Source organism: Eimeria acervulina, genomic scaffold (genome assembly GCF_000499425.1).
Source record: "Eimeria acervulina Houghton genomic scaffold, Eah_scaff150, whole genome shotgun sequence".
In the NCBI taxonomy this organism is placed as follows: Eukaryota; Apicomplexa; class Conoidasida; order Eucoccidiorida; family Eimeriidae; genus Eimeria; species Eimeria acervulina.
Window position 1 is genome coordinate 44,638 of NW_013549150.1, and position 13,214 is coordinate 57,851.

General features: G+C 53.0%; 1 protein-coding gene across 1 annotated transcript; it reads right to left on the reverse strand.

Annotated features, from left to right (window-relative positions):
• Positions 1–553: 553 nt before the first annotated feature.
• Positions 554–4,966, reverse strand: EAH_00021240 (hypothetical protein, conserved; the record flags this gene model as incomplete). The annotated part of the gene is made up of 6 exons (XM_013393461.1): positions 554–2,695; positions 3,247–3,327; positions 3,526–3,614; positions 4,125–4,230; positions 4,341–4,494; positions 4,842–4,966. 6 exons carry the CDS (start codon positions 4,964–4,966, stop codon positions 554–556), a joined length of 2,697 nt encoding a protein of 898 aa, XP_013248915.1.
• Between the last annotated feature and the right edge of the window lie 8,248 nt (positions 4,967–13,214).

Below are 13,214 nucleotides of genomic sequence, written 5' to 3' on the forward strand. Positions count from 1 at the left end.
CGGCATCCGTGATATCAAAATGAGGAGGCTGTATGCTCGCTGAGCAAAGAGCTAATGGTGATGGGGCTGGGGCAGTGGTGCTTGTTGCATGCATCCGCAGCGCAGCGGCATGCTCTGCAGCAGCCCAAGTCGCATAGGCTAACCTAAACTACGAAAAGACTTCGGGCGTTGTGCTCTTAAGGCACGAACAAACCTGAAACTTCTGAGCAGTGAAGAAGCTAGACCTAGCCAAAAGATATCTACAGCCGAGTCTTTAAAGACTATAGTATTAAACAAAGAACTCAGCGGTGGCTTCCTCGCCTGCCCAAGCACAGTCGCAATATTCTACTGGGCCCGCACTGCTGCGAGCCTGTGCCTGCATAGCAGAGACAGATCACCTGCAGCTGGTGAATCATATGCACACTGCTTGACCCGAAGTGGCTTAGGACCCAACTCCTAGAACATGCCTCTTCTTACTTTTGTCCAATTCAAACCCAAATGATTGCTCCGCTGCTTCTTTTGGCAGCAGTCAGGCCATTCGGTGGCAGACCTAATCTGCAAGGCTTGCAAAGTACTAGCTCCCCGAACACGAGCGCAGCTGCAGCAGCTGCGCCAGGTGCTGAGCGCTGAGCACACGCAGCGCCGAGTTGCACCACATGCTGCAACCAACTTGCCAGTGAAGCACTTCCTCCGGCGTCCACAACTTCGAAGCACCTTCGTTGCCCGTGTGTTGTGCTTCTCCGTCTACGGAGCTCTGGTCACTTGTGCCACGGTCTGCTGACATGTTGGCACCGTCGCTTTCACCGGGAGGCGAGGCTGCTGGTTTTGCTTCTACCTTTCTCTGCGCCTCTGCTCGCGAGGCCATGGTGGCCCATTCTGGCGAAACATAAGCACTCAAGACACGTTGAAGAAAGTCCTGCCGAGCCATCGGTGGCAGGGGATCTGCCGACAACGGCACTCCTGGCGTCTGCTGCCTCTTCTTGTTCCTTTTCTTCGAAAGAGGCCGAGGCAGTGCAAGACGTAGAATAGTCGAGTGGCTGCTGGCAGCTGCCAAAATGCTGTGCAGCAACTTGCTGCACTCACTCCAAATGAAAGAACGCCACGTACATGTTGTATTGGAAGGCCGGCAGGGCTCAGCTGCTGAGCCGGCCCCACAGCAGCATAGCTTGCAGGCACACACGCCCCGACTTTTGACAACTTTTTTTGCTGCTGTCGCCACAAGACGACGAGCAAAGGCTCTCCACTCATGCCGAGTCCTTGCACGCTCTGATTCACTGTAGCAGTCCCCACTGCCTGGGTCTGGGTATGAGGTTGGGCTCTTGCTTCCCGAAGTTCGCCTGTGCACCTGAGGTCTGCAGCTCTCTGAACTGGCCTGGAAATAAAAGCAATTGCAGAGCCTCTCCGATGGAGAAAAGGAAGATGTAAAGGTTTGCTTAGCGAAGCATGCAATACTGCATGCCCCCTCTTGCTGGGGCCCGTGCATGTCAGGCTGCGTATCAGCCAAGCCCACAGTGGTTCCCCCTTTGGCGCTTTCTGGGTCTCTACCTAGGCTCTCCAAATTCGAGCTGCCTTCCGTTTCTGGCCTTCCTTTCTGAGCGTTGCTCGACGGGCCTGACTGACTTAAAGACTTCGTTCCTTGTGTCGAATCCTGATGCTGGTCACCCGCCACAGGACCCAATTCAGGGTCAGGGATCCCGGTGAACTGTAGGACGTCGTGAACAAGAGCCGTCAAAATGCGCCTGACTTCTCGTCGCAGCCTTTTGCCTTCTGTATTCCCTTCGAAACCGTCAGCGCCCAGCTGCGGCTCTTGCAGCTGAGAGGCAAGAACAGAACCACGGCAACGAGCAGCTGAAATCGCTCTGTAAAGGCCGTGACCAGCTGCATCGGCCTGTTCCAGAGCAGCACCATGCTGGTCACCAAACGGACCAAAAAACGCGGTCACGCCCACAGACCGCCAGCGCCAGGAATCAATGTGTGTACAGACGCAGGGGAATGGAGAGCACAGCAAATCATTTAGAAGTGGCAGCATTTCGGGCTCGGGGTCCGTCTCCGTCTCCCCAGGGCCGCTGTCCTGCTCCTTCTCCTTTGCAGCCTTAAGACGTCTACTTAGGAGGTGAAGCGGGTCTCTAATAAAACCCCTTGTGATCGGAGCCGCTGCCCACAACAAATCGATAGGTAGCAGTCTCCAATCAATTGGAAAGTCATCGATATGCTCGTACACCTTCTGACTCTCCCTCACGAAGTCTCTAAGTGCTCCGTGTAAATCACACCGTGCCTCCCCTTCCAAAAGGCACATTTCTTCTTCAGCTGCCTCTGCTGTCTCCCACCGCCGCTGATGCGCTGTAGCTGCCGGTGTTTGATCTAAGGCGTGCCCCGCCGAACCTATAGAATTAATGCGTCTGCGTTTATGGCAAGGCTCCTCTTGTTCCTGCGAGGCGCCAGCGGGCGACTCTTCGCTCTGTGAACGAGCCTTCGAAATCACTTTACAAAGGCCATAGGTTAAATGAGCAAGCCGCTCGCAACTGCCAAGCTGGTCAAAAGAGTAGCTGCCAGCGTCTCGCCTTGAACGACACAAGGCCAACTCTATGTGCATGCGAGGCACTGACGGTTGACAGTAAAGAGTCTCCTCCCCATCGCAGTCTTCTGGAAGATCAGTTGCTGCAGAATTTGCTGCAGCATGTGCTGCAGGCGGGGACTCAGCACTGTCGGTGCCAGCCTGAACAGCGGAGTCACCCGTGGCAGCGTCTCCTCGTAAGGTGAACAGTGCAGCAGCGCGTAGCAGCGGCAACAGGCACACGGAACGAGGCCTGCAGCAGATACAGTGAATAGATGAAGCTGGTAAGGAGTTATGAAGCGTCCATATCGACCGCTTCCGGCTCAACGGCAAACTGATGCGCCGGCGGAATGAGGGGACGTGCAAAGGCAGCTGGGAATGGTAACTGACAGAAATGCAGCAACGCGCGGAGCCACTCGCTGGGCGAGACGCAGGGCGTGACCAAAGTCCTTAAGAAAGTAAAACCACAACGCAACAGTAGGAAACATGTCTGCAGGCTGCGTGCCCATAAATGGATCAGCTGAAGACTAGACGACATTGATGCCCCTCTATAAATCGGAAATGACAGAAACAGCGTGTTCACCGCATGCGCTGTACGCCAAATGTTGTTCGCGTTAGTCGACATCGGGCCCACAAGCTAAGGAGTGGTCCTTATAACTATCCTGAGCAGTGCACGGTGCCGGGTAGGTATGGTATAAGAACCGGATGCTTACAATCATTCCCCCCATTCGGCGTAAGTCAAACACCTCCCGGGCGTTGTAGCTTGGGCCCCCCCAGGGAGGAGCAAGAAAAACCTGAGCCAGCAGACAACCTAAACATCCTCGTTTCTGCCGGCAGCCGCCGTTCAGCTGTTTTTCTCAACGTGTCTAGCCGCTGTCAAAAGTGTTCTAGGGCGTCGTATTCCAGGGCCTATCACAACCTGCTTCTATGGCCCTTAAGCTGCTGTTTTGATGAGCCCTTGACGGCTGCTTTCACGGAAAGTACGTCCTCACCACATCCAGCGCGCCTCTACGAAGCTGGCGAGCCGCCAGCGTTCCAAAGTCCCCGATAATAAAATCGACGTGCGAGGTTATTCGAGGACCTGCAGCAGCGGCAAAAATATACACCCAACGCTCAGCTTCCAAAGGCTACTCCAGTACATGAGGGTGAGAACTGGAGTCCCAATTACAAAGCCCCATCCAATAAAGGCAGCCATTAACAGTCCACTCGGGGAATAATCTGCTGCTCGCTGGCCCGCTGGAGCTTCCAGCTGAAGAGATGAAAAACTCCTCTGCCGGCGTTCCGCAGCCTTGCACAGACGGGGAGACAAGGGGAATTCCTGGATTTCAGGATTTGAAGGGGCCTATCGCTTGTTTCCTGGAGCATCAAAACCTCCCTACATGCTTAAGGAGGGAGCGAATCCAACATGTCACCTAGCGGTGCCTCGCGTGTTGCGTTGTGTTGGCACGGTGCCGCTCGAAGAGAAGCCCAAGCCAAAAAAGCTCTGCTACGGCAGGAGAAATCTGCGTGCACCTTTGGACCTCGGTAAAACACTGCAAAGTAATCAAGTGGTTATTTTTCTGTTCGGGAGGAAATTGAGGTTGGGGCTCACCGTAAACCGCAGAATTTGCCTTGGCCATTTCAGTGCGCATCGGATCTATTTCGCACGCTATGACAAAGCCACACGACTTCGCAAAGGCAATGGTATTCCCCCCAGCCTGAGCAGCGCCGAAACCCCCAGACACCTTAGGCAGCAGCTGGTGCTTACTGCAGACCCCGGTGACCTTCCTCTACTGTGATAAGCGGTAGCCTGCAAGGCATTACTAACCCCTGCAAATCCATCCAATATCAAATCACAGCGACATCGCTCAGCTGTATGCACGGCGAGTTGCTCGGGGGTAACAGACCACCACATTTCCTCGTCAAGCTGAATGCCTTCATCGAACCTCGAAAAGAGTTCCCGCCGACGCTTCGCTCGTTGTCTGCCAAGCAGAAACGCAATGCATAAGGCCCCACAAGCTTGAGCCTTCAGTACTTATCGTGAGCAGTACAGTGCCCAGGGTCTTTGAGCAAATCAACGGGCAAGCGTAGAGTGGTCTTTGCCGTTTCCTTAGTGTATAAGATAAGCTTGCGTTTCCTTTCTCCGCAAGTATATTGTGAATGGTATGTGCTGCACGTGTCTTCAAGAGGCCAACGCTACAATACCCATACAAAACAATCCTCGCTGTAGTGAACAGCTGAATGCTCGACTCCAGCTCTGAGGCTTATGCCGCCTGGCTTTGTCCTTTTACTGCCCCAACTGTGCAGCTGCCTGGGATGTACTACTCACTCCGCTTTGCTTTTGACTCGCTGTCGTTTGCCTGTAAAAACGCCCTCCGTTCCTTGCGGTGGCGTGTACGCCCAGACCTCCGCTGCCAACAAATCCGTAACACGAAGAGCTGACTCCTTTCCCATCGCGGAAGTGGCAGTGCTGCAGTAGCTGCAGGATTTACGGTTCATGCAGAAGGGCCGTGCCAGCAGGACCGCAGTTGCACGCACCTCCTAGGAGAACAAGAAAGAACAGCTGCCATTAGAAAACCACCAGAAACACAACGAGGCACCAACCATTTCCAAGAGTGGTTCAGTTTTCACTCTGCCAACGACAGCACACGCAAACATCGAGGCCTCACTATCCAATGTCTCGACTGCAGGACTGCGGACCACTTGCACGGGAAAAAGATAAAGACGACCATACCATAATAGTATTCTCACATACATGGATACTCAAACAACCCCTTTGAGCTGTATCGTGATAGTGTGGCAAGCAATGCATCGGACACCCTCAAGACGCATGGGCAGCTGCAGGACAGTGGCATTGGTACCGAGTGAACGCAGCAGCGAGAATCGGCGGTGAACTTCCAAAATGGCTCTATTTCATAGTTTTCTTTGCAATTCTACTACACAAAATTATACTTCCACTATACGAGGAGACAGTACGCCGCTCCTCTCCCGTGCCCTATTCGATCCTCACGCCAGGCAGTACTACTGCAGTTTACCCATGTAGAATCGTCTTTCTGAGCATTGCATGAGTATCTCTACTTGTATGCAGGGTGGGCACTCACGGCAAAGTTATACACAGGTCTAATGCATGCACTGAAGTGGGCTTGCTCAAGGTTGCAAGTGGGATTGCCTCGCAGTAGGGGTTGCCGCAGGGAGTGTTGCAACTCACGATATGCCGCTTCCCCTCCGAAACTGCGCCAGACCCGTGTGCTGCTGTGTCCGGCACGCCTGGAGGCTGGGAGGGAGGCTGCTTTCTTCTATGGGTCCCCTAGTGCTTGGACTACTGGAGCACACGGTCCTCAGCTTAGATCCGGGGCTCTCGCTGCAATCAGTATGAATGAGGTGACGCAGACAGTGAAGGTCTACGGGCTGGCTACGGAATGTGCTTTATCACATGCATTTTTGAACTGCCCTACAGTTGATTTTTAGGCGAAAAGCTGCTTGCGGCACACACGCGGCAGGCGTAGCGAGCTCTCAGTTTTCGGTTAAGCTCGTAGGCAGTTGCAATGCTGTAAAGCCGCCTTAATAAACCGTCGTCAATGCGTGCCTCTCTCCCCTGAGGCTCTCCTGATCGCCCTAGTACTGCAGCAGGAAGCTGGGATTAATAGGGAGGACGGGCGGATGCACAAGCCAAATCAATGAAACTCCTAACGGGCACTAGGAGGGCCTAACCAACTTCTTAAACAGTTCCTTGGGATGGTCGCTATGCTGTGTGCCTTGGATGGCACGAAGATCCAGCAAGGCAGGGTCTTGTAGGTAAGGGTAACTGCCGACTGTATTGTATCGTTGCTTCTTGCCTCCCAACCTCGTGCTCTTCTTATCTGCTCTTACACTACCCAGTCGGTAAAAGCTGCCCCTGCAAGCTTTGCGCTGCTGATATCCAAGGCCTGCTGCCAATAGCTGGGTTCAAACTGGGGGCCATCAACGACACTACGTCGATGACATAGAACGCCGTATTTTGCAGACTTACAGCCAACGCGGTAGATGCAGTCATCATCTTTGACTTTCGGGAACTGCACAGAAAAGCCTACCAACCGATTTAGGGACCGGAAGACTCTGAAACAAACACGACTTGAAAGTGTTCCTACACTTTAAATGCTCAGACTCAGGATTTTTGACGTTAACTTCAAGCCCAAAGTTACCTTAGTTCTTCTAAGGAAAGTCCTTCCCTTCTCGCCAGCTTTTGGCTAGCATTTGACATTTGAACTGGCCGGGGCGCAGATAATTCAGTCTGGGCCGTTCGTTCTGTTAGATAAACTGGGCACAGCGGTACAACAGTTTGGTGTTGTTGAGGAGAAGGAAATGCGCGTCATCGGTTCCAGCACTTATAATGTATCTTGTTGCGGCGCCATCGGCAACCCCTTTTCACTTCATGCGCTAACACGATAGAAAATTGCCAAACGCCTTCTTCGTCCCCAGCAGCCAGACTGATAGAGAGTAGGATTGCACGCACCAGCGTGCAATGAACTTCCCTACGCTGACCTTGCCTATTCGTCGCTTTTAAGGAGCAGACAAGGTTTCCCAAGCCATGTGCTGCTCGAAAGCGTCCTCTATTCGCGAACAAATGTGCTATTGAATTTAGCCCTCAGCGTTAACTGGTGTCCTGCATGCACGAAAATAAAGCTAGAGTCGTGAGCGACCGATGCACGGTGGCAGGCATGGATGAACCGCTGCACATAAAGTCACTAGCTCGGGTCAGATTAGCCGGCGGGTAAATTTTCACATTAGCGATATAGCGATACACTGTACTTACACTGCCCTGCATTAATTGCCACTCACTCGGCATTAGTGTGGAACCGTCATGAGCTGCAGTTGCGGCTGTGCCCAGAACGTCTGGGGACGGGAGAGAAGGTAATCCATTTTCAAGCAGCTCTTACCTTCAGGCTTCGGGTGTGACCGCACCTCACAACGGGCCTCGGATGGGATCGCGCCCTTTTGTTACTAAACCAGTAAATGCGTGCTCCTGTGCCAAACAGCCGTTCTACACCGCATGCCAGCAAAGTGCGGCCAGTGTACAAGCTCATAATGCTGCATCATGAAGTGCTAATAACTGTAACGAGGATCCAAGTACCCTGCTACATTGCAGTAACGTGAGAACACTTTACGGGAGAGTTCCTCCATTGTCCCCTGCCGGCCTCCAAGAGTCCCAAGCACACTGGCACAGGCTCTTGCGGGTGCAAGGTAAAGGAAGCAAACTCGCACGATTTCGCAGTGGCAATTGCTTCACTACCTCTGACGCATTCCACAGCCGGGAATGTGGCGATGCACGCTCCTACGTGGCGATGCCTCCTACGGCCAAATTGTGCTACCTTTAGCGGAAGAGGAATCTACATTAAGAATCCCAATTCAGGAGGCAAAAAGAAGCAGGGGGAGAGAGCGGCGCAAGCCAATCTTGCGGTTGACCTGAGCAAGGTTGGCTTGCTTTAGCCTCAGGTGTCGTTGAGGCACCTGGAGGCTAAAGCAAACCAAACTTGCCCGGGAGAAGTTTTTCACTGAAAAAAGACCTGGAGATATAGCTACTCCCAATGGCGCAATCGTGTTTAGAGAACAATGAAGTGCTTTGAAGGGACAATTGAACCTATTATGTAGGGCCAGCCCTTAGCCATCGGAGGCTTTTTGAAGCCTGCTGCGTTATTAATGGACTTTTTCGTCTTTCTTGAGAGACACCATTCAGTGCATTTATTAATTGAGGTCGATCAGGAAGAGCGCAGAAGCCAGCTCGGGGCTAGTCCTCATACTCCCCACTGGGGTGTCTACGGAGTCGTCGACGGGACTGACCGTGTCGGGAGGAGTGGTCTCTTGAAGAATCTTACAAAAATCACATTCTTCGGGTTTTATTGCATAATTTTTGGGTCGAGATGTGGTTTTTGTGACGATGTTTCCCTTAATCTCTCTCTTCTCTGCTTTTTGTGGACTCTTGGATGCTGTCCATGCCTCTCGAGCCCTGCCCAATGCTGGGCTTACAGCGTCGGCTGAATCTAACGCTCTTCCTCCTGGTGGCGAACTCTTCGTGAAGGCTGAAAGCCCTCCTGCGCACTCAGAATCTATTCCTCGCCCAGCCCTCGCCACCGTTGTTCTCTCTCTCCTAGCTGCAACTGCAGTGATTTTCCTCTTGGTGATATGCTCCTCTGTTCTACGCCCGGGCAAGACAGAAGCACATAACGGGGCACAGGATGAACGACTGACAGACGAAGGCAGATATTCTTGCTCGGTAGGTCCTTGCCCCCTTCGTGCATGGCTTATGAGCGAAGAAATATCGACAACTTGTCGGGCCACTCTCCTCGGCATGTTCAAAATTCCAACCACATTTTGCATTAGGAGCAAACATGCATACGTGGTTACAGGCGCAGCACTGCTGCATATCATAATAAACTTTCCGCAGCTCTCGCCTCGACTGCTTGCACTCTGACGCTCGGGGGTAGCGGCGCAACCGTCTGCAGTACTGTGCTTAGGCGTAGCCGCGTCCCTCTCCGGACTTTATGTTGGAACACACACTGATATTTCGCCCCTGTGCATGTCGTTGCACATGTAAGTGAGCACCAAGGAGCGCGAATTGCCGTTTGTTGCCGTTCTTGACTGGGCAGGCGGACAACAGGATGCGTGAGCAATCCCCCGCATTAGACTTGCTGTTCAATTTATCGCGGTTATCTTGTGACAGGAATTCTGCGATTTGGAATGAGCAGTGGTTTGCGGCTTATCTGCATGGTAGAGGCGGCCCATCTTGTTCTTTATGCTGTTGCATGACAAGTTTCAGCATAACTCCTGGACAGGGATCAAGGGACGATGCTTCCCTGAGGTTACAGCGGGAGATTGTGTAGATGCTAAGTTCCGCTTGTCAAATTTTCAGATGCTTGCCGCTGCCAACTAACGTTTTGGCTTGGAAATGCAACTAGCTTATGCTTGTTCAGGGCCGTGAGCTTTCAGCTGACATCGTGAGAGCTTAGCTGGCCGTTAAGGATGTCCAGGGGATCCAGGCAGGTAAGGCTCAGGAGATGGCGGATGCTAAATTACTTTGCATCATTTTCCCCCTCGTTTGGCCCCAACTTGCTGGGTTCAACCAGGGCGTCAGGGCTTTGTTCATGGTCCATCGTTACAAAGCACAGGCTTGTTGAGCTCCCGGGAGCATTGCACAAGGCACACGTGCCGTTGACCGCCGTGCAATGCGCCCCGGAGTTCAGAGACAATGGGTGGGTTGAAATTATGCAAGGCTAGCAGAGAATGAATTGGACCACCTGTCCGTAGCTGTGCCGTGACTGCAGGTTAGTGGCACGTGCTTTTCCGTAAAGGAATGGGCACTGCCCCTTCCCCTACAGTGCTTCGATTTGTGGTACATGGCTCTTTGCGCATCAATTGTAAAAAACAGTAGGCGTTCGCATTTGCCTTCTAGGTATTCATGCCCACGCCACCGCACGTCAAAGGGATCACTCAAAGCTGCTGGTGTGCTGTTGTGAATGCCACGACACTATGTTCTACACCCGCGAACTGTGAACTTTGGTAGATTTAGCAGGCGAATACTTCGCAAGATCACAAATTCAAATAACCGTATCCACCTGCTGCCCGCATTGGCAATGATTCTGCGCTGTTAACCGCAACTGTGGCTAGTGGAGTGTTCTGCGGTGGAATACATTTTAACACAAAGCGCGGAGGACCTGACCAGAGTCAGCTGGCCAAGTTGTTGCATTGGAGCAGGGCGGAGGATCCTCAACTGCACTGGAAGCATCATGCATTGCGCGGAATGCAGGAGGTGGAACTGCCCTACAGTCCATGTGGGTGTCTGCCAGTGCTAATAAAGCATTTCCGTATGAAGCACGCAGCAGTGCAGCGTGGGTTCTGCGTATGGATTGGATTGCAGTAAGAAATGCTTTCGACCACCAGATCAACTGCCTGTAGCAGCGTGGATAAGTGCAAGAGCAAAGACAGGTTATACGCAAACACTTAGACATATCACATGACAGTGCAGCGGAAGCACTGAGAGTAGTGGGAAGCACAAGCCTATACGCATGTGATAAAAACCCGATGCGTTCCGATATATCCACAATCCCCCCTGCGAATACGCGGTGCGTGGATCGAAAAGCTCCAGCGCCGTAGCGGCCTTGCGTCCAGTGTAAAATGCAGGAAAAAGTGCGCGTGCTTGTGTCTAGATGCATGCCGAGCGAATAGGGAGGTCTATGATGAATCGCTGTCTGCATAATGAGTACAAAGGTCAGGTGGCAGCGGATGCATTGCATTCAAGTGTTGCGCATGGAGCTGTAAAGACACAGCCATAGCAGGTCTTGCTGAAGCAGTTGATATTGTTAGCTCGTTCCAGTCTTCAGCCGCACCCAGCATGCGGAGCCCATGCATGGGTTGGAGGCATGGCGTATTCTCGTGAGCGTAATTGGGAAGTGAGTTTGGCGGCATGCTTTGCCAGACGTATATTTTGCAGTCATGTGCTGTAACGGCGAATGAGTGATGCAGGGAATATCTGGCGCAGGTGCATGATTGCCGACAGGCGCTGCAGTTGCTGGCTTGTTTTAGCCTTCCGGATGCGACGAGGTCTCCAGCGTCGCCTTGGAATGATGGGAAGTGTTACGATGTACTTTGGGAAGTGCGTTTGGTGGTGCATTAACGCAAACGCATGCTTCGAAGTCAAGCGCTCTAGTTGAAGCAGGAATTGGAACTGGCAGTGAGCCAAGTCGTTAGTGCAACTAGGGGGCCGCTCTTGGTTGCCTACTTGTCTGGAAACACAGGATGTGCGCTGCGCGCGCGTTAAATGCAGATGCAGTCTTCTACAGACCTGTGCTGTTTGTGCGGGGGCATGCTCATGACACTGATGCGGCGTCTCTTGCCCGCAAATAGTTACTTAGGACCTTTCGTCTTGCTAGGGAACGCACGAAGCTAGCTGGGCGACCTGTCAGGGTAAGCCCCCGTTACATACTCCAGAGCCACACCGGGGATTACGTGCTAGAGTCCATGCTGCAGCACTTATTGGCCTGGTCAAACTTGGATCTGCCGCCTGCTGGGAATGGCCGGTTGTAGCACGTCTTGTCCGCACCAAACTTGCGTACAAGCGTTGCCCCTGTTTGCACGAGGCGCAGGAAGTATGCTTGGCTAGGTGTAGCGGCAAGCGTATGCTCCCCAGGCACTTTTGGCGGCTCTGAGTGGCTGTTGCAGTTTGCGATGCATTACGTTTTGTATGCACTGCACCCGCCGTCGGAGTTTACGTGTGTAGTTGCAACACACATACGTTGGGTGTGGCAAGGCGGTAGACCAGTGTAAATGCATTGCGAGAGGGACGAAAGTCACTGATTGCGTGTGGCGAAGCGGTGAACCGTTCGGGCCGACCTATGTTACGCACTCAAGCGCTTCACCTGCGACGGCATCTCGAACAACGGTGGGTTGCACTGGCTCGTGCCTGCGCTAAGCTTGCCACTGCACGTCGCATCTGTCTTCAGCAAGAGCATCAAGGGAGATTGCCGAAGTATCAAGCCAGACGCAAAATACACAGGCAGGCTCGGAGCCGGGGTGTTGCTGTTGGCCTTTGCGATGCCGCCCGTTTTGCGCGCACTAAGCGCCTCATCCGAGGGTGCGTCTGCTGTCGAAACAAACTAAGCATCTTTCGCAAAGCTCCACGAGGGTCGTAAGTGAGTAGCTGGGAGAGGGTATCATACGGGTTGAGTGCGGAGAAACGCCGAAGCGTTGGGTCAGGGGCATGGTTCCCAATGTAGGGCATCTCAGAAACCGCAGGAAGCATGTTTTGGTAACCTTCAGCTAGCTACATACCGTATATGCAGGCTCGTTGGCGTGGCGTGGCTGTGGCAGTTTCTGGCGCCATGCGCTCTACGCGCACCAAACACATGCAACAGAAGAACCCTGTTTTAGTGTACGCGCACTAAAATAGGCTTCGTCGGTTGCATGTGTTCTCCATTCGAGAAGGAACTGGCTGGTTTGGAGGCTCACTATAGCAGGCAAGAATTACTGGGTGAGGGACGGCAATGGAAACGCGCGCACTGATTTTGACGCATCGGCGAAGCACTCGGGTAGACGCATGTTTTGTTGTGAATTGCTGGAATCGGCATGACATTTCGAAGAGCTATTTGCAGCTCGCCACCAAACTTAACACTACGTGATGGATGCTTTTTCAGGATGCGCACGACGTGCGTTTGGGAAAACGCCAGGCTAGACAACTCCGGTCTCGGCAGCTTGGTCCACTTGGAGTGGGTGGGGCAGTTTGCAATCCCGCGCCGTGTGTGCGGTAGGCTCGTCAGCGCAACATGCACGGACTATCTAGACTAGACAGGACTGGTGGGCTGGGTTGCGCGGTATAGCAGACCTGAATAACAGGCTGGGAGCCGGCAACGAACGCACTGGCTTTAGCGAACCGTGGAAGCATTAGGGCAGATGCATGCGTTAGTAACACGCTACGGTCTCTAAGAGTATCGCGCCAGGGTACAACGGTTCAATGCTACGCCATATTGGGCGACGGGTGTAGGATTATTTTTTCAGGAAGAGCAGGAAGTACGCTTGGGTGAACGCCGGGCTAGACAAATACGGTCTGGGGAGGTTTGTTGGCTTGGAGTGACTGTGGCAGCTTATGTCGCCGCGCTGTATTTGAACTGAACTAGGCTTTGTCGGTTGCATGTGTTGTCAATGCAAGAACGAAGTGGTGGATTTTGGGAGGCGG